Raw genomic sequence first — 25,703 nt, 5'->3', positions numbered from 1 at the left:
TTAGGAGCTGGGACCTCTAGATAACCAATCGAAATTCTCACACTCCCGCTCACAGGGATTGGGCAGTGGCGATGACCGCGGCAGTCAGAGGCTCGCGACCGATCCAGCAGTTTCGCTTGGCTGCGACTACAACATACCCGCTCGGACGAGACCACTGCGGCGTTGAACTCGACATCATTTTTTTTAAATTCGAAACAGATAGGCAGTTCATGTGAGTTTTCGGTGTATTTTTATTTAGTCATTCCTAGCCCACCCATGAGCTGAGCTGCCGCATATATGAATTACCAGTCCTGACATATAAGAGTAAAATGAGACTAGAAAGAAACACGCGCCTATACTTGGAGACAAATCACCACCCATACAGAAAAGAGAATAGTTCAGGCAGCTGCAATTTGTTGAATTGGTTGACACGTGTGTCCGTCATTAGAGGTATGGAAACAAAATTGTGAAACCATTTCCAACCAATCTGCAAAATATGTACGTATAGATATAGAAGTCCGCCGTACCGTGGTGCCCATTTATCTTCCTAAAAAGAAAAAACAAGTACGGCTGATGTGTCTGCGGGCTAGGCAGACGACAAAATATGGCGCAGTTTCGATATGCCGCAATGCGTCTACAGTAAACTAGAAAATAAGTGGTCTTCGTCCTCACTGTATCCGAAAGAAAACGCAGTCTGCGCGAAGGCGCTGGCTGCGACTCATGCACACACGCGCGGATGGGAGCGTAGGAACAGTGGCTCGAGCCGAGCAACAAACATTAAGCGTTCCAATATTGCATGGCCGCAAGTATAGCCCGGAGAGATGCAGCAGCGCGAGATTTTTTTCGCGCCAGCCACCAATTTCGCAAGCGTTTAGTCCCGCCTTCGCGCAGCCAGTCGGAGGGGTTCCAGTTTCTTTTGGAACGCCGTCTGCCGCGGAAATCTCGCGCGGGGCTCGCACATACGGCTCGAAGCGCAGGTGTAGGGGAGCGCAGAGTTTGGGGAGAGTGAGACAGAGGGACCGATCTGGGACAAAATAGGATTCACAGACTTTCCCCGGAACGCAGCCGGGATCTACGCCAAAGCACACGTTTCTTGCAGCTGTCGCCCCGACGCTGCCATTGCTGGCTGGCTATTCAAGACACGTGCTTTTCAGGCACGCTTTCGTAAGCACTCGCGCTGTGACGGGATGGCGGGGAAAAGAAAGAGCGTGAAACGTCGTCTTCGAACCTTCAGTTTTGTAAGACGAGTGCGCGGTTAGCTGAGCCTGAATCCTCATTAAACGACGGCTGCCTCGCGCGGTGGTCCATTGTGTGTGGCTCCCGAAGCTTGCGCCTGCCGAGCGCCCATAGAACGCGGAACCGGGAAAGCCGTGTTCATTTGTTGTGCCACAACTGTAAGCATTACTTTGGAGCAGGCGAGCGGCAAAGAATGAATCAAAATCATTTCTCTCGCAAACATTGGGGCTCAAGGACGACGTAATTGTAGAAAGCCAGGGTTGTCGATAGACCGTTTTTTTGTTCCCATTGGTGTTCTTTCACGCTATTAAGTTACTGGTGTTTCACATGCCCTTCTAAACATTTAAAATACGGAAGCCTAACGGCCCTTTCAAATTTGAATTATTACTAATAAGCTTGAACAGAGCCTAAAACACCGACCAGTGTTGCGGAACCTACCATGACCTACCATATCCTCCCCTTTGCTTTCCGAGGTTTTCTCTCTCTCTCTCTCTCTCTCTCTCTCTCTCTCTCTCTCTCTCTCTCTCTCTCTATATATATATATATATATATATATATATATATATATATATATATATATATATATATATATATATATATATATATATATATATATATATATATATATATATATATATATATATATATATATATATATATATATATATATATATATATATATATATATATATATATAAGGCAGAAATATAGTTTGGCAGTCAAGAAAACCTCGGAAAGCAAAGGGGAGGATATGGTAGTCGTTGAAACAGATAAAGAATTTGGAAAGAAAGAAAGTGGAGAAAAAATGCCCGCCAGGTGGGATCCGAACACACGACCTCCAGAATACCGGTCTGGTGCGATAACCACTACGCTACCGGCGGGGTTATTTGTCGCCTCCACTTTCTGGGGTATTTATGTCAATGTAATTTTTTCGTGTGCTCGGGGGTGGTAGCCAGCGCCACTCGGACTACTCGGGGTGAAGGGGACCTTGTTTTTAACACCCGGGCCGTGACTCCAGTGTCTACGTCATGTCGAGAGTGGTCGACCAGCGTTGAACCCTCTTAAGCTTCCTATGGCACCAAGACTGCCAGAACAGAGGCCCTCGCTATGCATGTAGCGAATCAGAATAGGAAATGTGGGGCTCGTTGATAATAAGACAGAAATAAAGTTTGGCAGTCAAGAAAACCTCGGAAAGCAAAGGGGAGGATATGGTAGTCATTGAAACAGATAAATAATTTGGAACGACATATATATATATATATATATATATATATATATATATATATATATATATATATATATATATATATATATATATATATATATATATATATATATATATATATATATATATATATATATATATATATATATATATATAGCGAATCAGAAATCAGAATAGGAAATTAGGGGCTGGTTGAAAATAAGACAGAAATAAAGTTTGGCAGTCAAGAAAACCTTTTGGCAGTCAAAAATTAAACCCCATCAATCGTACAGGCACAGTCGTCATCCACATAATGTATATTGCATATTGCTGCAAGGGGTGACTGACAGGACAGGAACTCTGGAAGACGGTACGTTTGCCCTTTACCGGTTATTTTCTCGGCAGTTTTACACTGACAAATTTTGGCTTCTTTACGATTGATGAGACGGTGGTAAAAACTAAGTTTTCGTACCAGAGTGCTCATAATTATGCAGCTAGTTTTAAGGCTTAATCCTTCTTTCATTCAGTTTCCCTCCTAGTGCCGCCATTGCCGTCTGGTCTTTCTTCCGTTTGCATCACTTCCTCACGTTTCGCTGTCAGGGTCACGTTCACTGGCTTCATTTCGAAGTGTGCCGCACTTTCGAGCACCGCAAGAACACCGGACACACCTATTGCCAGCTATGCGTACACTTTCGAGCTACCGACAATGCTGCCTCACACAGTGGAAGTGTCGTGCGTGTTTTTATGAAACGTCGCGTAGCGAACCGGAAAGAAGGCTGATGTCCTAGATACTTCTTGATTTAATAGTTTCTTATTAACTCTTCCTGCCGGGCCCGTCAGGTAACGTCTGATTAGGCGTCGGTCAACTGATCGCTACGTAACGTTATTTGCATACAGTGGTCGCTCCACAGATTGCGCACCGATTGTTGACCCCATTGTGCGTGTGCCCGTCCTTGATAGGATATTTATAGTTATTTTTGCGCATATTTCACTATAGCAACTGCATACAGGTATTTGAGTATTGCGTATGTGTATACAGATACGACAGATGTGTTTGTTCCTGATAGAGTAAAGGCCGTTCTACATGGTACGAATTTACTCGCGAATTCGCAGCTATGGCGGCGCTAGTGTGGCAAAATTATCTGTTTTCGTCTATCTTCGGCAGCAACGAAAAACTATCGTTTTGCCGCACGAGCGCCGTCGCAGCTGCGAATTCGCAGGTAAATTTGCACCATGTAGAGCGAGCTTAATGGCGCTTCTTGCGTGATGTGCCGTAATTGCCAGTGTTATAAAAAATAGCAGTGCTCGTTTAAAATGCACGGGTAGTTCAGAGCTTAAAAAAAACCAAAGTCACGGGTTTGAGTCGAAATGCCCGAATGCTTATCCCAGCCTTCTATAATAACAGCTGACGGTTGCCTGCTCTGTCGTGTATGCGTGTACTTTATATGCGGTTTCTGCACATGAATGCATGTAGCAATTTAAGCTACTTGATGGTTTTCCTTGCGGTCTAGAAGCATGTTGTTTTTCTCGTGGCATCCGGCCACATACGCGCATTCTGTGTTAAAATATTGCGCCAATTATTACGCAGTTCCTTCCCGTTATAGCACGCGTCATTTGCCACGTCCTTTGAAGGGCGCGTATGGCGAAAATAATTGTTTGCGGCCAAGAACAGAATGTGTACATAAACACAACGAGGCATGCGCTCTTCCCGGAGCTCTGTGTACGCATAGTTCTCAGCTGGTATGCAAGGATAGGAGTTAAGCGGTGCAGCAATCTCACCTTCAGGCGCGTTCCGCTGCATTCTTCGGCGAAACCACACGAGCACAATGGCTGCGACGATTATCAGGATGAGAAACAAAACCAGAAGAAGCCAGTGGAGAATGGAGAATCCCAGAGTCCAGGTGGGCACTGGAAAGATAACGTGCGAAAGAGACCAAACATGAAGCACGGTGCTTTTGGCAGGTATTCATTATCTAAATAAGTGAGACGTTTAAAGGGGCCATGTAGACAAAATACAAGTTTCGTTCATTAAAAAAAAATGTTCCTTTGTCCCGATAACAACGATACCAATGATATCGAAAACGTCTAACGAATAATGGAGACATTAATTAATTAAAACAGATGAAGCAGTGGCGACTCCCCAGCCACTTTACCGCTATTTTCTATGACGTCACAGAATTTTGATTGGGCGATTGGCGGCTGTCGACTTAAACCACCGCCAAAAAACACGACCGGGCGATTGTAGTGGGGCCTCCAGTTCCGTTTGGTCGTATCAGTTGAATGCGAACATGCAGTTAAAACACTAATAAAAATGTTTTGTGACGGCCCATAATACGTCATTCCTGTCCATATTACGTCACTGACGCACGAAGTTTGAAAGCTTTTCAATATTCCTTGCGTTTTTTTTTTTTCAGTTAAAAACCGTCTTTTGTGGCTGGAATGGAGCTGGGTGAGTCGACAAAGGCTAGTTTTTTTTTTAACTAAACAATGCCGTACATTGTCTTCATGGCCCCTTTAATATACCAATTTCCTTAGAATCTTTCAAATTCACTCAAAATTCGTAGCGTTTAATCGTCAATTTGCAAGCACTTAAGGTGCCCAAGCTGTGGAGCGGTTTTAGAGGCATTCCGAGCAACTAAGGGAAATCAAAGGTATATAGGAAAGCTGTATTTTACTCCTTCTCGTGTACAGGTGCGTGTATTTATGACTGTACGGTTGTATTCCACGCTCCAGAATGGTAGCCTTAAACCTTTAAAGCGTTTAAACAAACACTATGTGTGTCTAAAACTGTCGCCTTTCCACCTCTAAAATTACACGCCGTTCCATCTCTGCGACACTCCTGCACAGATTATTCACCAAAACGCAGTCGAATGACCAATAAATGTGACAAACAAAACACCTATTGCGAGCTACAATGTCGGGCATACGGTTTGACTAAAATGACCTACGCTGTGGCATGTACAAAACAAAAGGCCACGCACTGTCGGCGTTGCCTATTGCACAAGCGCAGACAATCGTTTTGAGCCGATTCTGATGGCAGAATCCGTCTACTCCTGAATTGTCCCATTCTGAAAAGCGACTGTTAATTCGATTGAATTGGGGTCAAGCAGATTCATGCCTGCTTCATTAAAGTGCAACTGCTCTAAAGTGCAGCAATAAACGTCGACGTTACGTTTGGTTGGGTTCTCTTTAGGTTTTTATCTGTAGAAATTTTTTATCCTCGCTTGCATTTCCGAAGAACAAGAACATTCCGGAGTTCCAAACAAGTATGGCGCGTTTCTAATTTTTCGCTCACGCTCACTTCCGAATAAAAAAAAAATCTGTGCGCCCATAGAGTTAACAACAGCCAAAAAGAAACGTTTTTAGTATAGACATCAGTGTCGTTATTTGACCGATAGAAAACAGTGGGTAGAAGCCGGCACACGACATCATTAGATTTGACCATGCATAAAAGTAAGTGAAACAACAAGATGCCTGTAGGCCTAGAATTCCTTTAGGGGAGCTCCCCTCAGCATTCGCGTGTTTGCGTTTACGTGTACACATAAGGGAAAGAAAGGCTCCTTCCTGCCTACTAATTTGGTGCCCCGCGTTGGGGAGGAGAGATCAGAGTTCTAATTGTAACGCTATGTACCTTGTAGGGCGTGATAGGCGAGGGTGGGTGAGATGCACAAACGGCTCATTCCGCGTCCAACATTATCTATCGGCGAGGCTAAAATGTATGACGACGACTACTTGTCACATTGCACGACCTCGGAAACTTGTATTAGCAAGTGACTTACATGTTTTTCTTCAACGCGAAAAAGGAGGGGAGGAAGAGTTGCCCCGTGCCCAAAGTTTGTTGTCCACGGTTGCATATTTCGCGTACATATCCACCCTGGCGGGTCTCGTGCTACTTTTATACTTCAAGAAGTGAGAAGTAAGAGCTGCAATATTACACGTCGTTACTGAAAGCGGTCATAAGCCACTGCAAGGCATTAGCGAGACGGGGGAACAAGCCGCCAATAACGCGCATAATACGAGGACTCCCTGATCCGTTAAACGAAGAGGGAATCACGCAGATGCCGCTCCCTCTCTTATACATAGTGTACACGTTTTACACACATTGTGTTTCAAAAAACATCATTCCTTCAATCCAAAACTCCGCGTGATGTCTTCACTATTCCGAAGCCATATTACCCCGAAGAATGCGAAGCCACATCAATCTTTTTTCTCCGCTAGCTGCCCCAATTTTCTTTCGCTTCATGTCTCGAGTGCTTCTGCATTTTTAGCACCGTTCATACACAATTACTTGCGGTGTAGAGGCCGGCGACGAAGGTACCCAACGTCCCCCGACGTTATTGCCAATAAATCAATCCACCCAAACGCAATAACGGAATCGGTGCATTTGACGTTTCAAGAACGAGATTCTGCAAACATTTCTTCCATCCTGCCTTTCTCTATATTGTTGTAAGCATGATTTGAGCGGCATTCAATCATTTTCCTTATTTGTCTTCCTGTGCGTCTCCGTCTCGAATCCCGTGTTGATCCGGCCCCACCACAGCGTTTCGCCCTGGACGTCCAGTGTTAAAAACACTTTTTGGTCCGTCTTCAGAAAATGTTCGTTTCCGCACACCGATTCCGTTTTGGACCCTACGTGGGAGGAAAGTCGTCAGCATCGTCATCTTCCTCGGTTCCTTTCTTCCCCAATTTATTCCCTTGTTTTCCCTTTCACTCCCTTTTTTGAGTTTTTTCTCGGTCTTTTATTTCATTGCTTTATCCTTTTTCTCTCCCTTTTTCCGATTGCTTCCCTCTTCCTTTTGTCAACCCTGTTTGTTTCCTTGTCTCCTGCTTTCTCTTTTTATGTATTTTCATTTTGCTGTTATCTTGTTTGATTCCTATTATCGACGCCTCCTCTTTTCTTCGTTTTTCTTTCCTTCAGTTGCGTTCCTTGTCGCTGACTCTCCCTTTCTTTCCTTTCCTCCTTTCTTTTCTTGCTTCCTCCCTCCCTTCCACCTTCTTTTGCCATTTTTTTTGCTTCCATTATTTGCTTAGCCGTTTTTTATTTCTGTGTTTATGTTTTCGCGTTCTCATTCTGCTGTTTTCTTCCTTGCATTTTTTTTTCAATATTTTGTTTGTTTCTTGTTCCCATCGCTCTTTCTCAAGGGTTTTGCATATCAAGTGGCCCGTGGCAAATACGTTTGACGGCGCGTCTTGGGCAATACTTCAAAACGAATAACTTAAAAAAAAAAATCTTGGATCAGCTGTAAGGTCGTGTTCTGGCTCCCACCTTGTTCCACAACTTAGATGTAAAAAATTAAGGGCTAATTCACTCTTTGTAGGTGGAATGCCAGCGAAACTGGCGTTGATGTTCCAAGATGCTCGTTGTAGAGCCTCCCGTTCCTTCTAAGTGCTACACCTGCTGCGTCTTGCGTGATCGGAGGACGGCTGTTCCTTTGTCGTGGCATGGCGTGCAAGCTTCCACGGCTGCTGCAGCGTCGCAAGCAAGCTCTTTTCTTTTTTCCTTCACCCCTGCGGGGTCACCGCTGCAGCTCTCCAAACACACTCTTTCCCCTCTCCTTCCTCATCGGCAGCCGTTATTATTGTCCGCGTGCCGTGTCGAGGACACGGACGTAAGCCGGCCAGGATACCCACCATGGGAACGCGTGCGGAGAATGCATACGAGGGCTTGAGGTGAACAGCTTCGCTGTACAGACAGATCCACACAGAATTACAGCAATCTGTCGCGGTTATTCAAATACCACGCCAGCTGTCGCACCAAGCAGGGCTACCCCTTCTAACCTCCGTGCCGTTGGACATGGAATTACCGTGCATGCGCGTGATCCGTTGTGTTTACCGTTGCGTCCAGCTATGGGGCCCCCGGATTGTCCTAGTGCTTCGTATTCCGTCGGGCATTATTTTGGAGACTGCTCCATTACCCTTCAGTGCTCCTTCGCGAATTTTTTTTCGAGCCTTCGTAGACCGTTGCGAACCGCAGAGAACCGTTGCAGGACCCCGACACGCTGACATGTCGGCATGCCGGGCACCTGCAAACGGCGACGCTGTTTAGCACGAACTCCCATAAGCAGCCCCGTTTTTAAGCGGGCAAGCTCGTGAAAGCGATAACCCATAGTATTTATGGCTCTCCCCGTACTAGAAAGAGTCTGATCGGAAACCCCCATTCAAAGGCAGTAGAAGTGGGATCGAGTGATTACTTCCGCGCAAAATGCTTCTTAAAGCAACCACACAAATCAAGGTTATTTCTGCATGCTCCTGTGAATATTAATTACCTTGCATATATTTTTCAGTTTTTGTAAGTTTTTATTGTTACTGTGGCATTTTTGGTCAGCATCCACCTTTTTGCGCCTGCTCCACCACCGGGAAGCAAGGCAATAAGGTGCCAGCCATCGAGGCGCAGTCAAAGCTCACGCAGACAGTGACGGGCCCCGGAGAGCGGCGCAGGTCACAGGCCGCGCCGGCCGAAGGAAACGCCCGAGTGAAAGAGTGGGAAAATGCAGCGAACGCGTCTGCCCCTCGCGACGGCACCATGTCGGCCTTAAAAGCACCATTACTGTCTGTCGAGCCTCGCAAACAAATAGCGCACCTAACGGCGCTCTGTCATTCCCGTTATCGCACTCATTTCTTGCCTGAAAGAAAGGAAGGCTATGTGGCCCTTCTAACCCTTCCGCTTATTATCTCCTTTTCTCAGACGTCATTTTATGGTCGTCTGTCAACCTTTTAAGAAGCCTGTTCTGGCAATATGGAGTTCTTATTTTGCTTTTGCGGAAGTTGAACGTCAGCTCGAGTACACGGCGCTCGTTTACGGCGTGCGCATCTTAGCGGGCACCACTAAACGTTCCATGACACGATGTTGTTGCGCCCCCAAAAGCAATATACGATCACTGCACACGAAATACGAACCGGTGGCCTTGTTCATGGCGGCTGAGCAATTTAGCCGCTGCGTCGCTGGGTCCTCTTGCCCTTTTGGAAAATCCTTGGCATACTCCTCGTCAGATCACGAGCGCGAACGCTATCACGAAACACTCTACAAGCGGCCGATTTTCGCTTTACATTGGTGGAACGAACAGACCTTTATTTTATTTCGGTAATGCATCCGCAATAGCAGCTCATTGCCTGAGTTTTGTGTTCATCCTAGTTTAAAATATGCCGAAAGGCGCCATTAAGAAACAACTACGACATGGTTATTTTGCGGCCTGCACAATTACCAACCGAAATTAAAGGAACACTGAAGACAAAACCGAAGTTGGTCTAAACAGATAGATTGGCATCCGAAGAAATCGAATACACCAGTCTCTGCGTCAGCACCTCGAGAAGAATCGCGTAAATATTAAAAATGTTAAAGCCGTTCCACTCAATGTGAAAGCTGCCGGAAGTGCAGAGCAGTGATTCACCATAACGGGTGGTGGCGCTGTTATCCGCTTACTGCTATCACCCATCACGCTCTTCGCCGCCCTGTCTCACTCCTCTCTTGATGAATATGCAGTTCAAATTTCCCGCCTTCGCAGTGCTCGCGCGCCTCTTTCCTGAAACTGCGCCAGCGGGAGTTCTGTTCTTTTTGTACTTGCTTTAATTCGCATGCCGGAGCTGTTTTGCGTCATTTCGAACGGGTAATTTTTTTCTTGCGTTGCTAAAGCCTTTCTGCGACATTTCGAACCCGCCATTTTTTTTTTCTTGCGCGGCCGCTTTTTTCGCTAGCTTTCGCAAAAACCAACCCAATGAGCGTTCCTTACTAAATTAACGCGAGGGCTGCCGGTTATATACACAGATTTTGCCTGAAACGTACCTGCAGTTTTCTTTGCGCTGAGCAACGGGGAGATGTATGACAAGCGCCATCGGTTCGCGAGGTTCGAACGATTATGACTATTTACACCAGGTGGTTTTCGAAGCCTCAGTGTGACCCCCTGACGACGGTACACCAGGCTCTACATGGGTCCGTTATCTCGCTGCGCCCCCTGATTCCGGCAGTCGCTTGACATCGACCGTTAGCGAGCTACGGCAACAAGGCGAGCCCAGAAAGTGCTCTGCCCTTAAAAATGAAGCTATCAGCCGCCCAGCAGAGATGACATCAACGGCGGCTGAGCGGATGTGCCAAGAGTCACGTGACGAGCAACAGAACGAGAACTTTGCACGCAAGCTCTCAGACACACAAAATCTTTCTTTGCGCTTTTACTTTCATAGGTCATCAACAATTATAAATGTACAGGTATGATTAGAGCGGCTCCAGTGGCGGTTGCGATTGTTATTGCAGGCTCGGTGAAGTCACATGTTTGTTATCTTGTTTACATCATGGCGGCACGTAGCGCGTCGGCCTTCCACGTGTTCGCTCTTCTGTGGGCAGTAATTTTCGTCTGATAGAACAAGTCTTTCCCTCCTTCACGTAGCGTTGTCTGCGGGCCCGAACGAAGTTTTGCACCCAGGCCGGTGGCGGTCGAAGCTGTGTGTGTGTTGTGGTCGCGTTCGTTCGCAATGAAATTCGATGGCGTGCTCCTGCCGGTGGAACTATGCCTACTATGTGGAGTGTGCGCAAGTTTTTTAAAAAAAACCTTCTCGGCTGTGCCGGAGTGAAGTGACTTGTTTGCCCCCTTAGATCACAAGAAGCGAGTGCGCCCCCTTAGATTGCAAGAAGCGAGTGCTACCCTTACGACGAATACGGGGCACGCAGGTAGTTGATCACCTGTTAATTTCGTGCTTCGGCCTCAAATCGGATGCCGTGCCGATGTGTTTGTTCGAAACCATTTCTTGATTGTCTTGAAGTTGAATACAATGTGTGCGCCAAACGGGTTCTTTAGATTTAGGGCGTCGTGTGCTGTACGGTGCGCACTTAGGTAAAATTATATTTGTATCACGTTATGCATGTTTTTAATTCCATACTGGCGCCAAGGCGCTTGTTAGTAGTGGTTTGGGCGCTCTTGAAACCTTTGGGCACACTTCCGGCAGATTGCCTTATAGGCAACTCCCTTCTAAAAACATTCAACAGGTGGCGCAATAAGCGTTACCATATCGCGTTGCACGCTGTTACAAGTTAAACGAACAGATGGCGCCACGTTATTAAGCCGAGTGCATCGAAGCGACCAAAACCCGATTATACATAATGAGAATGCAAATCAAAAGAGCGCCCCTGTCGTCGTCCTCGCTGCGGTTGCGCGTTGTTGCGCTGTCCGCTAGACGTTTTATAGGTAAAGTGAAAGGCCGCGCGGCACATTCACATTGTTTAACCACCATGTCACGTCCCATACGGCACCAAGATTGACGCACAGAGAGTGGGAGGTAACGGAAATGTGTGGCGGGCAAGTTGTTTTGTCGTATGCGCCGAGTGCGCGAGCAGTGACCCCTGCGGTTGCGGTGGTTCGCTCGTTAGGTTTTAGTTTTTCTGCTAGACCACACCGCTGTCTCACACTCTTCCGGCACTCGTTGACATCACGCGAAACGTCATGAAATGGCGCAAGAAATGAAATGCGTTTTTAAATTGCTAATTTCTCGGCAATTAAAACATCTTTCGCAGCCGAATAAACGCTGAGAGGGCGTCGGGCCAGTTGAACTATCGTCTGAGGCCAACTTCCTATTTTCCTTCGGTGTCCATTTGAACAGCGGTTTAGGATGTTCCCGGTGCTCCCGCTACGAGCAATTCAGAGCTGCATGCACTGCCTCTCTCCGATGGTATGTACTACAATGCGAACAAGGCGAACCAGTCGAGTGCATGATATGCAGTTGGCGGCACTTCCTCCTCCCGAATCGTGGACCCCTTCTTCGTGCCGTGTGAAGCTTCTCTCCGCTTATTACCGTCTTCTGTTACCTACTTTCAATTTGTTACTTCTAGTCCTCACCGCTTTCGCCTACATAACGTGGTATTTCACTATTTGCATACTCCTTTACTCTCCGAATTTTCCCCACCTTTTTGCCATATTGCACGCCTTCCCCTTTTCCAGTAACACACTACGTCCCGTCCTTGGAAAGTCCACTTCTCGTATCAGCTTTCGGTATTCAGTTTCGAGGCAATTACTCCTGCCTTTGCCAATGCGTTCGGAACACCAGCCCTCAGTCCCGAATTAGCAACGCTATCACCGGCCGCGTACGGAACCAGTGTTCGAATACCGCCGCTTACCCGGGTTTATTTTACGCTGCCCCTCAAAAATGTCATTACAAACATTGTGAGCGTGTCCTGCTGCATACTCGACAGAATGGTGGAGTATTATGGCGCTGGGGGAAATGCTAGAGCGCTTTTAAAAATTTGCCTGGGTGCAATTTTAAGTTGTTAAGCTATCTGGGTAGGTACTTCATCGTAGGTCGTGCAAGGTACATACGTTTTTAAGGAAGAACTATGACGGCAACACGGACGCTCTTTTTTTTTCGAGATTGGGCCCTACTCTAGAATGCACAATATATGCCAGAGGCAACATCAAAAATTAGCTTAGGTATAATAAATAACTTTGGGTGATTACTGGAGCCGAGAATGCTAACTTTTTGATGAAGGGAGAGGCCAGTGGTAATTTAATTTCGCACAGTAGTGCACGGTCAATAGAGAGCCCTCCACCTGTTAGAGAGAGAGAGAAACAACATCTTTATTTGGCCTGCGAAAAGGGTTACCTACTACCGCCGGCCTCATGGGGGGGGAGGCAGCGGGTTCGGCCGCTGGCGCTCGATGGCCGCTAGCGCGAGCTGAACGACCTCTCGCTGTAGATTATAGTCCGTGCTGGTTACCGCACTTTCCAGGCGCGGTGGTAGCGGATCCGCGGTTGAGTCCGTTGGTTGGCATTCCCAGAGCATGTGCTTCATGGTAGCTCGGTCGCCGCCGCACACCGCACACGCGTCTGTCTGGTATATCTCAGGGCACACGTGTTTTGCGAACACTGGCGTCCATATCGCGCGCACCTGTAGTTGGCGTATCAGCACTGCCTCTCCTCGGGTGAGATTTCGGTGCGGTGGCGGGTAGGCTCTCCTGCCCTCCCGATACCAAGCCAGCACCTCCTTGTACGTGTCGATCGGCGTCATCTCAGGGTGATCGTCCTCTTCTTCGCCTTCCGTAGGACGAGGGCTCGGGGCAGCGTCGTGGCTGGTGAGCACGCGCGCTGCTCGGTCTGCCTCCTCGTTACGGTTCGCTCCCGTTCCCACCGGGCCCATGTGCGCCGGGAACCACTTGATGGTCACTGGCAACCACCCTCTTTCAAATACGTTACTTCTAAATGATGTGTTGGTTTGTTGCTTGAAACTAGCAAAACCATTGTTTGTTGCTAACATCCGAACTAATGCAATTTGTTTTGCCGGCATGTAAGCCCCAGATGCGCCTGTGTTCATGGCCCAATTCGCTCGGTGAGACCATTTCATTTCGGCCGCGCTCTGGGTGCATAGGGCATGCCGAGAAGGTTCACCGTGCCACGGCACACTGGAGTACGGTATAAAGTTAATTTTACCTTATCACTCGAATTTTCACGCGCGGCTCGGTGGGAACAGAAACCGGTGCTGCTTGCATTGCGTGCAAAACCTATCTGCGGGGTGTTGCCAGTAAAGCCTGTGGCAAAGTGTGATTCTATCGAATAGAATACGAAGTACGTGCCCGAAGTACGTGCCCGTGTGAAGCTTCTCTCCGCTTATTACCGTCTTCTGTTACCTACTTTCAATTTGTTACTTCTTGTCCTCACCGCTTTCGCCTACATAACGTGGTAGGCGAAACTTAGAGTTCACCCAAATAAAAACTTAGAGTTCACCCAAATAAAAAGTTCAGTTACAAAGCATTGCAGTACTTTCAATAAAATGCAAGTTGTTAACGTATTTGCCAGCCCGAGGATGAACTAGACTACAAATTGAGAGAGCAAAAAAAAAAGAAACATTCATCGATAAATGTCTGACCCAAGTAAATAGCCTTTTCAATTAAAAATCGTTCGGAGCCACCTTGAAATCGTTCATGGCGATCAGTACCGCAGCCGACAAATGTCGCCATTTGCCGCGATATAATTACCGCCAACATTAACAAGCGCATACATATTTATAGTCTACTCTTTAGTGTCGCACATCTATAATGTATTGCTTCTTTTCTTGCATGAATGAATGTTAAAAAGGTACCATGCGTAGCGCACGCGAAGCGCAACCGCAACTATGCAGCAATGGTCGTTACACATTCTCAGACGTCGCGGCACACTAGGGACGACAAATTTGAACTGCGTTGACGCTTGGAATTCTTATCTTTGTTTCCCAGAATATTCCCCTCCTTCTTTAGTGTGCAGAACGGCACACAGCAGTATGCGGCTATCCTGTCTGACAGTTACCGCTAAGGCACCTTGCACTATAGTAGCCATATGTCACTCCGCTCCCCGGTTCAACCCTTGACCGTAGCGGTGACGCTCGCGGCCGCCGCGAGAGGGCCGCAGATCGTACGCAGGGTCTCTAATCGACAATTCGAAGAGATTGACCCCGAGCGGGTGTCAACGCACTATAGAGCATGACCCCTGATACGGTACGTGCCATAGCGACACGCGCGCCTCTCAAAACCGAAAAGTCCTATTTAGGGTCGCGGCGAAGAATAAGCAGGCGTAATTAAGAGCGAGCGAAAAGAAAACGAGAAGGATCCACAAGCAAAAATGCCGCCTGATGAAGGGCCCCGTCATGGAATCGTTGGCTCTACACCGTGCGTCAGCGGGAAGCCCAAATGTGCTACCGCTTTCGGTGTGACGTCGCTCTCGCTCTTCCGTGACCCCCACCAACACGACTGCGATGCTGCGTCAAAAATGCGCCCCTTCCCTTCTCTCCCGCTTTCCGCCATTTTCGTCTCGACTGACTTTCCGGCAATTGCCCGTTTCTTCTTATCAAGAAAGAAAAAAGAAGGTGTTCACGGGACGCGATCGTTTCGGAGATTTACAATCGCTCTAAATGTTGTGGAAATAAAATTCTCCAGGACATATTTAGAGAGCAAGGGACGTTTAAGCGGGCACATGCCCTTTGCGCAACGCCGAGTGCACCCCTTTCCTCGCCGCTTTTTTAAAACCTTAAAAATGGACTAGTAATAAATTGCAGATTTTGCGGAAAGTGCCCGGGCCGGTGCACGGCGAGCGGCGCTGCCGATGAGTTTCGGGCTAGGCTGAGCAGAAGGAGCTACGCGTGCCTCCGGGGCCTGCCACGCTTTTAACAAACGGGGGGATATTTTTGTAATGACCAGAGTCGTATACCGAGTGCGAGTAGTTTTCCTCTCTGATATATACAGGGAAAATATAAAATAAACCGATGCCAAACTAAGCATAAATTGTTTGCTGCACGTAGTAAAAGAAGCCGTAACGTCCCTCACAGCGAACGATTTTCCGCTCCGGGAAAGAGATACGACACGTCGTTGCCCTCCGGGCCGCTCCACGGCTCGAGTGAATCGCGCCCAATTCGGTCGGAGGTTGTTCGACATAACTGCCCTGGTTCCTGCCTAATACGTTCCGTTTATTATCTGTCGCCGACTGCGGGGGACATAGCTAAGACACTGCTGTGAAGATCCCGGCACTCTCGGGTTTTAATCCCGGAACAGCCCAGAGTAAAATGATGGCTGAGGTTATTTAATCTTTGTTCGTTCGAAGCTGCGCCGCACAGCCTATTGCACAGCTGGGAGCTTTTTCTTTTTCTTTTTGAAGTGGCGGACCCCATGGCGTTGAGGTTGAATGTGTCTGCGACTTTTTTGCGCTTATTCGGGAACGCGGACGGTTTGAGCATGAAGTTACCACAACATCACTGAGTCGAAGCAGCAGTCAGGTGAAAGTGCTCCAAAAAAAGCAAAGGCCATTTTGTTTTGGGAACGGCCGTTCCTATTTCTTCTCGCACAACCAAGGAAAAACTCTTATTGACTGCTTGCAGAATGGCAGAACATTAACAAGCTACTATTATTCAACGTTATTGAACTGTTTGAAGGAAGAGATGAGAAAAAAATCCAGTTCCAGTTACTGGCGCAAAAGACCTGCAGTTTTTCTCCACCAAGAGAACGTACCGTGGCACAAACAGGCCGTCGCAATGGCAGTATCGCATGAATTCGGCTTTCAGCTGGTTCCTCATGACCCCGTATTAATGTGCATTTGGCTCTGTCTGATTTCTTGTTTGCGAACTCGAGAATCTGGATCGGCGGGAGGACATTTTCGCCTAGTGAAGATGTCACCACTACACTCAATACGTGTATATATGACAATTCCTGACAATTCCTACACTTGATGACAATTCCTACACTTGTGACACGATTAAAATTTGAAAACTATCTTAAAAAATAAAAATGACTTCTTTTCAGAAAAGCAAAACAAAACAGGTGTTTAACATCTATTTTGCCTTGCTTATCAAACGATCCGGGCATATATAAGCTCTAAGCATTGCAGCAGGACAACATCAAGTTCCCTCCTCACAACCCGCCCTCCCCCACCTCCCCCTTCATTTTTTTTCGGCGTTGCGTTATTATACAGTTTGAGATAACGCAAACGCATGCCGATATTTTGTCTCTCATCGTAACCGACGAAATAACCCTAAGCTTGGCAATTTCGAACAACCCTACTTGGTGCAGAAAAGTTTTAGCTCGGGCTGTACTGCCTGAACGTCGCGTCAAAACGAGCCGTTTACCATTCGGCCATTTTTAGAGCCAATTGAGGCTTTACAGAAATCGAAGAGACGAGGCCGTGGAGACGCCGCGGGCGAGGGATAGACAGGGCCTTTTTTAACTGATCCGACCCGGTAAATTAGTGGACCGCTTCTCGAACGGTCGCGCGTCGCTCCCCGGAGCCGGAGCGAGGAGGGAGCGGGCAACACGATAAGCCTTGGGCCGCTGTCCGTGTTCCGCGTGATAAAGCAGCGCCGGTGCGTCGGCCGCGACCCGTGCGCACCGTTTCCGCGCCGGAGCCCCGTCCCGTCGTGGTGGCCACGTACGCGGCCTGCTCAGAACAGGCGCGCCGCATCGAGAACACGTCGCTTCGCTTTTTAGCGACGTGGCCGACTACGTGTCTCCGGACGCTTATGCGATCGTACCGCGGTCACGTCGCTGGTCTCGGGAAGGCCGCCGCTGGCGATCGTTTACGCCGCTGCACCCCCCCTTGGAGCCGCCGAGCCAGCACCTATGTACTGCGGGGGATCCGAGCCAGTAACTGAAACTCAGCCCTGGACACGAGCCGCTATCCCTGTTCCGAGCACAACTTGACGTTTCACGACGCCGAGACGGGCCCCCCCGGTCTGGCTGCGCAGCGAGAACGGCAGGAGCCTTCTCTTCCGCCCTCTTCGGGGCCGCCGCCAAAAGCTCTCGTTCGAGCGCTACCCTGAATATTCCTCGAAATTCCTTCCCCCCATTTCCCGACCACCGGAATAGGCGCAATTTTCAAGCGCCCCGGCAGACATCTAATATAGGGAAGAAAAAGAGAGGCCATTTAATTCGGCTCGTCCTTCGCATCAGGCGGAGTGCGAGTCGAATTCCTTGTCTCTCCGATGCGCGGTAATTGTGGCAGCGCTGGAGCGCCCGCTGTTACTTACTGCCGCGGCAGTCATTATTTAGCAGCAAAAGGAAACGACACTCTTCCGACTTATGCATAAATAAAGCAAAAACCGAACGCACGAGAAGGCCTGAGTAATTGCCTCTGAGTACAGCGGTTCCGCTCACATGCCTTTTGCCGGCATATACATCCGCGGGGCAGCCTGGGAAGAGCTTACTTCGTGCGATTACGGGTAGCGAAGAGATTGGAAAGGCGGAGCCTGTACCATTCTGTGCAAAGCCAGATAAAAACTATATGCTGGGAGCAGCAGCGCACGCAGTGTAGTTCTCAAGTAGAGGTATAAGAGCAGGACATAAGATTTGTAATACACTGTGCTATTCATCAATTTAGTCAGCTTCAGCTTGAATGAGGCCACCGAGAGGCTGTATCGATGGGTACAAAAAGCAGGTTTTCGACTCCTCTTAGCGTGCACCAAGATACATGTTCGAAGCAGAGCAAGGCAAGGAAGATAAGCAGCCTAAGGTAAGCGTAAAAACGTCTTGAACGTCAGTAAATGAGTGCGTGTGAAAACCACTTATGTCCACGGGAGGTGCTGCTAACGGGGAGCGCGTAGTGCATTTTTTATGCAGCACAACTCAGTACCTCAACATGGTTTTGAAACGCGCCAGTAACATTTAAATGAGGCCAGCCAAGCAACGAGAGAGGTCTGTCGCGTGCTGAGATCGACGACGGCGGCACAAATGCGAAACTCTAACAACGCAAGGTAGACGACTGGTCCGGTGATCGGCTGTAGCGGCGACGACGCCGAATACATGCACCTGAGCGGGGCGCCGACAACCAATTTCCCGGAAGGGGTCGCAGCCGAACTGCTTCAAGCGAAGTATGCTGCAAGGCGAAGTGGTACAACAGCGTATTCTGGGAATGTTATACGCAGACAACATTGTTCTTTTAGCTGATAACCAGACCGATATGCAACGGCTAATAAATATTAGCGGCCAGGAAGCCACCGACCTCGGGTTAAATTTTAGCGCAGAAAAATCGGGAATAATGGTTTTCAATGACGCTACCACTGAAGCAGTGTCTATCCAGCAAGGCGAGTTACCCAGAGTGAAGAAATATAAATATTTGGGAGTGTGGATAAACGAAGGGGATAACTACTTAAGAACTCACGAGGAGCAACTTAAGGGTAAGGGAAAGCGAAACCCAGCTATAATGAGGCATAGAGGTCTGTAGGGGTATAACATATAGGAAGTAGTGAGAGGAATGTGGAAAGGAGTAATGGTTCCGGGTCTCACATTTGCAAATGCTGTACTCTGCTTAAAATCAGACGTTATATCAGGCCTTGAAGTGAACCAGAGAACGGTAGGCCGCTTGGTTTTAGGCGCGAATGGAAAAACAACTAACGAAGCAGTACAGGGAGATAGGGGCTGGACGTCGTTAGAAGTTCGAGAAGGAGAGCAATAGATCAACGAAGGTGGGCAGCTAAGGTTTTTAGGTACCTATACTTGAAAAGCGTGGACACGCAGTGGTTAAAGAAGACTAGACGGCTAACGATAAAAAAAAAAAAGCAGTGCAGAATCCAAAACAGCCAAGGTAACCAAAAAAGATGCAAGGCAGATTGAAACGAATAAATGGAGAAAAAAAAATGGAAGCTAAAACGTCGTTAGAGATGTACAGGTCTGAGAAATGGAACATCAGAAAGGAAAATTTCTACGATAATTCCCAGGGTAGTGCTCTGCTTTTTGAGGATAGAGCAGGTTGCTTGAGAACTAAGAGCTTTGTGGGGAAGTATTCACAAAATGATGGGGTATGCGTGGTCTGCGGAAAAGAAACAAACTATGCAGCACAGTGTTAGAATGTGAGGGTATCCATCCAAATCTACATGAGGGAAATATTCGGCTTCCAGAAGCCCTAGGATTCAAGGGTAGCGCAGAGGAAGTTAACTTCGAGGCTGTCGAGGCGACGAAAAGAAGATTAGAATGCTTGTGGAGGAAAAGCAGAGGGGGAAATAGCGCCTAGGACAGTTGCCACCTGTAACAGGAAAAAAAAATTGCCGCGCCTTCTTGCGAGGGGAACACGATTAAATGCAGAGCATTGGGGGTCGTTAACGCCGCGTAAAGTCGCGTTAGGGTGGGTAGTTGGGTCGTAGTTGCTTTGGTGTTGGTTTGGGGTAGACAGAGGAGAGTAAAGTCGTGTTAGGGTGGAGCGAGCGTCAACCAAGGAACGAAGGAGCAACGCAGTGACTGAAGCACGAGCGACCGCTAGCCGCTTTATATTTGCAGCGCGCACAGTAGAGGGAGAGCAGTACGGGGGGGAGAGCGCGCATGCGCAAGCAGCGCGCGCCCTTCCACGCCCAACCGCGCTGCTATCACGCACCTGTTACGCCGAGACCGCGACGGAGCGAACGGGCTGACTACGACGCATGCGCGCGCCAGCTGCTGCTGAGAGAGAGGAGGGAAGGAGGAGAGGCGCACCTGCTGCGGACGCGGAGCTGTGGACGCCGTCCGACGCAGGAAGAGGCGAGGCTAAGAAATGCTCTGCATTTAAAAGTATTTTGTGCCTAATAACTTTTTGTTCCTGCCCTAAGCAGCGCTAATATTAAACCAAGAGTATAAAACATGGGTATATTAGTCCTTTTTGGTAAGATGACAGGTCATCACCCCGCTACAAAGGGGAAACCAATAGCAATCATCATCATCATCATCATATCATCATAATCATCCTCAAGAATTTTCTTGACAGCAGTTTGTATTAAAAAAACGCTAAATAATACCCGCCTTGATAAAGGGAATTTTGTCACGCAAGTCTGAAGCGAAATTAATTTCCAGAGTAAGCTACACAAAGAGACTCGATAATTGAGAATTCAGATGGAGCAAGGCCGCCTCTGTCTTTAATTATGCAGGTGACAATCAGCTAGTGCTCACACGAAATTGGAAGTTTCTCCACACGCAGTTTTCTTGTATTTCGTTTTAAATTGAAGTGCATCGTTTATTATCAGCATTTTAAATGCGAGAACGCCCGCAGAACTAATGTGAGTGTCTGCTGCAATGCCTAAAACAAAAGCGGCCTCCCACATAAGGCAGTGTACTACATTTTATTTTTTGTTGGCCAAGGCGTCTGCATGGCTGGATGAGCGTGCTGTTTGTTGTCCTTGATATATTGCTAGAAGCGCAATTCAATTACCGCGCGGCTAAACCACGGCGAAGATAAGAGCCAATATAATATATATATAGTTCGGTATGTGCGCTACCAAGCGCGAAGCTTGTGCCGTCCAGGCAGAAAGCTGCCCGCGAGAAATTCTTCGAAAAACGCATGCTCTTGCGGTAATTCCCGCACTCGATAAGACGAATCTACGCCGAGTTGCCCAATGCACTGATAAATGCCTTTGGGCAGCGTGTCTTCCGACTGTTCTGCCAGGGTTGCAGATATAAATGCAAAACTAGAGAAAATCCGCTAAGTTTGACGTTGAACCGAGAACTTACGAATTCAGGATCACACACGAAGACCAGCTCTGGGGATAAATGTTGGCATTAAGCAAAGGCTTTTCGCTCTAGTCTGACTGACTGTTTTTTTGTTTTGTTTTTTTCTTATCAGCGAACGGAGAGCCGGCGAGCTGTTACAACAGACCTCGAACTCGTTGGGCGTTTTCAGGAGCAGGGACAAGGTCAATGTATAATAGACGATTCGCGTTCAGTGACTTCGGAAGTTTGTTTTACTACGTATAGCCAGCCGCACGCTGGAGGAATTCGCGTGTGGCGCTGACTTATTGAAGCTCGGGCGTTGGGATCCCGAGCAAAGCTTTCGTGGAGGGTAAGCTCTCTTTTTTTACTGTGAGCGCAGCAGAGCCCGTGGAAGCGCGTACGACCAGCAACCTAACAATTCCGCACTTAACATGCGCAAGGCCACTGCGGTAAGACTATCTCCGATTGGAACTACGTAGTAGTTTCCGCCCTGCATACATTGTGCGTGGCCTGAAGTGTTGTAAAACGTCGATTGGCTGCTCTGATAGTGTACGCAACGCCACGCTCTTGCGTTAGCGGCCAAACAGATTGTTACTTTATGCCTGTAATGTAGTAAGACTACGAGCATGGCTGCCGTTAAAGAAAACCAGACACTCACAGTGAATGACGGTGTCACAGGCAGTCGCCACAAAACGTGCTTGTCCTAGCGCCGAAAAAAAAAAAGGAATCCTGCATTTTGCGTTATATATGCTGCAAATGGTATGGTGGTGGTGGCCATGGTGCCTTGCTTCACTTTCTAAAGAAAAGCGAATACGGGTGATATCGCAAGAAATCCACTTCGGAGAACGTCTTGCACGAGCAACGAAGGACTGGAACGGTGACGGGAGAGGCCCAGTGGGAGAGTACAATTTCGGCTGCCACGGTGACAGAGAGGCGTGTGTGTATTCAGGGCCGAACACGTGCGCGACACTGAATCTCGACCGTTTTTCAAATTCTGATTTATTCTAACTTTTGAGTTAGTAAGCACAAGGAGACTAATGCTAAATTTCCATTCCACCGAACACCTAATGCTGTGATTAGTTTTTTGGACGTCCGAATTTCAACTGGTTTTGCAGCCGTTAGCTCAAACTTCGTGCTGCTGCTAACGGGATGGCTGGGGAAAAGACGGCGTTCCAACATGCATTTGCTTTAAATTACTAATTCTCAAATTAATTTGGTCAGACCATGCAAGGTTATAGAGGCGCCTAAGTGGACGGACATGTGGTGATTATTTTTAAGATACAGGTACTGGGACGCCAGTAGCAGCCACTTTTCGCAAGCTTGCACGTCTCTTAGAAGCCCATCTATAGAAAAGGTTGAGTGAATGAGAAATACGTCAAGTTTATACATGTTCACTGTACGCTAGCTATTCATAAGCAAAACGCACGTGCAACACGGTGCAGACGAATAACCGTTTTAACGAACAAACATGCACTGCATAATTTTCTTTGCGATACGTGCATTAGGACACAAGTTACAAACCCACCCGGATGGGGCCGTGGCTAAGGCGATGTGCTGCCCTGCGCGAGTTTCCCGTTCAAATCCTGGTCTTCGCAGCCCTTTTTGAAATGCTTGCGAAAAACAAAAGCTCCTACATTTATGAGCAGCCATAAAACCACGTTAAGGTAGGACAGCTAGTTCAAACCATTCCATAGCCTTTCAACCTGACGCGCCTCAGATGTAAAACAGCAATTCAAGAACAAAATGTGGTGCGATCTTTTTGTATGACCACAGCTCTGCTCGCTTACTGTGGCGGGTTCATTTTAAAACTCTCATTGTTAATTATTTATGGAAAGGAATGTGATAAGACTGGTTCATTTATACGATAAATTCATGAACGAACGTGTTTGGATTTAGGAGGCATGTGTTATAACGGGGGATAGACATTTTCTGGGACCATATTCCCGCTTTGCTGCTGCGCCCTACCATGACCCACTCGTGTTGCGGAGCATAAAGGCTCCCTTAGGTAAAAGGAAAAGAAATAGGTATAAAACAAAAGTACAGACATCAGCAGATTATTGATTGATTGATTGTAGTGTTTAACGCGCCGACGCAACGCAGGCGATGAGGCGTGCCGTAGTGGAGTGCTCCGGATTCATTTCGAACCCCTGGGGAACTTTAACGTCCGCCCAAATATCGTACACACGGGTGTTTTTGCTTTTCGCCTCCAACAGAAAAGCGGCCTCCGCGGCCTGGAATCGAACCCGCGTCCTCGTTCTCAGTAGCACAACGCCTCAGCCACTGAGCTATCGCGGCGCATCATCAGCAGATTTTGCGTACTGCAGCAAGACCTGACTTTTTTCAGTTACCTGCGAACTAAATTCTTTAGTTGCCCTGTTGGGTGTTGAATTCACTGTCGTGAAGGACAGCGCGAACCACAGGACAAAGGAAGGTACAACACCCGGTGCTGCGTAGTGAGTACCGCCTTCCATCCTCGCTGCTTCGACACCAAAGTAGGAATTAACTCGGCCCAATTATCGTCTCAACTCATTTTAGTTCACTCTCTTCTCCAGTTTAAACATACTGGAGGGCCGATCACCTTCGTTATCGCTAAGCATCGTTTTATTTGAAGCGCTCATTTATTGTGCCTTGTACGGGAGAAGGCGCAGTGGTTGTAGTAAATGTGGCCCTCTGAGCGGCAACTATTTACAGTGCATATCTGGGACAAGTCCACGGTACTGTTTAACGTACGAAGACCACAAGGCACTAATTAAATTAGCGAGGGTTAAGCGCATCTCAGCTCAGGACTTCCCATCGATAAATAATGTAATTAAGTTACAAGACAAATGCTTTCAGCATAGCCATGCACTTCCTTAGGAAGAGAAAGAAACAAACATTTAAAAACCCCAAAATAATAATAAAAAAGAAGTGCGGGGATCTACCCATACTTCTCAGGAAAGGCACGCTTGTTGCATGGGAACGTTAGAACGAGCATTGGTAAGCATTCGGTTTCAAAAAACAAAAAACAAAAAAAAAACATGCACGTGCGTGTATATCGCGAAGAGCACGAAAAATGGAATAAGTGAGACTTCCCCCATACGTTCCAACAACTGGAACGCTGTGGTCCAGCTCAATAAAAAACACCCGATTGACCAACTTATGCAGCCAATAGTCAAATCTCGTTGATTTAAGGTGCTGAGCATGCGATTTGACACTGAAGTTCGCTCATCGCTGTGACCTCACGCAACGCAGGCTTGATGCCCTGCACTGCGCAGTGCCTTAGCGCAATTAGCAGTGAACGTTTTTTGTGCCAAATGGTAAGCCCGTTGGTATCATTGCCTAATTTGCTTTCATAGGGGCATAAACTGGCTCCTTGAATGTATTGTGGTGAAGCTGAACAACGTGATTGCCTTGGAGTATAAAGCAAGAGGTTCCCCAATGGCGGCTCAAAAATTTACAACATTCACTGAGAATTGTGATCAATCAATCAATCAATCAATCAATCAATCAATCAATCAATCAATCAATCAATCAATCAATCAATCAATCAATCAATCAATCAATCAATCAATTTATTTTCAGTGCCCAGCCGACGGACACGTCTTAGTGTTGGTACACTAACGAAAATAAGAAAAAAACATACAATGGCATGACAGATACAGCACGGATCACTAAAAATACGCTACAAAGCACACAGAAAGGTAATAACAATGATATGACACACAATTGACGGAATAGTTACACAAATAATATACTAGGTAAATGAGCACGCAAACAAATAAAAGGTCGTTAAAGTAAGCATGAAAGCGTATACAAACAAGAAGTTGAAGAATATGCACTAGTGTGTAATAAAACGAACAAATAAAGGTGCGTGGCATAACGAGAATATGTGGACGGAGTAAGGACATATACCGTTAGTTACAAACAGCACTGCTCAGCCCTACACGAAACTGTCTTATGGAATCATAGAACACATCCAATTTCTCCCCATATAAATTGTACAGGCTTTGCAGTCGGTGGACAGGCGAGTTACGAGAACCAGTTGCGCCAGTATGGGAGGAATAACGCGACCGCGTGGACTTCTGGGGAACTCGGAGGATAAGATGGTACAGAAGTTCCGGGCAGGAAAGGATTCCGTGAAGTAGTTTGTGGAGGAGGAGAAGATCAGCTCGATCACGCCGACAACTCAAAGCAAGAAGCTTAGGTAGTGTTACGAATCGGCCAGCGCCGCCGTACTTTCCCGCATCACTCCTCGGCTGTGCGGCGAAGCCACTGCGTGCGCCTTTCAGCCGTCAGGCGCCAGCATATTCATTCAAGTTTCGACAAGCCGGGCCAGACGCCTCGCTTTCAACGCGCTTCAAACTTCGACGGTTGCTGGCCCGGCGGGGCACGTTTCAACGCGCTTCAAACTCCGGCGGTTGCCAG

General features: G+C 47.5%; 2 protein-coding genes across 2 annotated transcripts in view; one reads left to right on the top strand and one right to left on the bottom strand.

The window, feature by feature from the left end:
* The window catches only part of LOC144155693 (uncharacterized), a 654,708-nt gene that overhangs the window by 327,477 nt on the left and 301,528 nt on the right, over positions 1-25,703 (top strand). The gene's annotated exons all lie outside the window — the stretch shown is intronic.
* LOC144155692 (neural cell adhesion molecule 1-like) overlaps positions 1-25,703 on the bottom strand; it is a 578,531-nt gene that overhangs the window by 277,260 nt on the left and 275,568 nt on the right. The window contains exon 10 of the mRNA XM_077687293.1: positions 4,199-4,327. Within this exon, the coding sequence (XP_077543419.1) occupies positions 4,199-4,327 (129 nt within the window). The remainder of the gene's footprint in view (positions 1-4,198; positions 4,328-25,703) is intronic.

This window comes from Haemaphysalis longicornis, unplaced genomic scaffold (assembly GCF_048455015.1).
Source record: "Haemaphysalis longicornis isolate Haplotype H1 unplaced genomic scaffold, Haemaphysalis longicornis Haplotype H1 scaffold_1, whole genome shotgun sequence".
Classification (NCBI taxonomy): domain Eukaryota; kingdom Metazoa; phylum Arthropoda; class Arachnida; order Ixodida; family Ixodidae; genus Haemaphysalis; species Haemaphysalis longicornis.
This window is presented reverse-complemented; position numbering and strand designations above follow the sequence as displayed.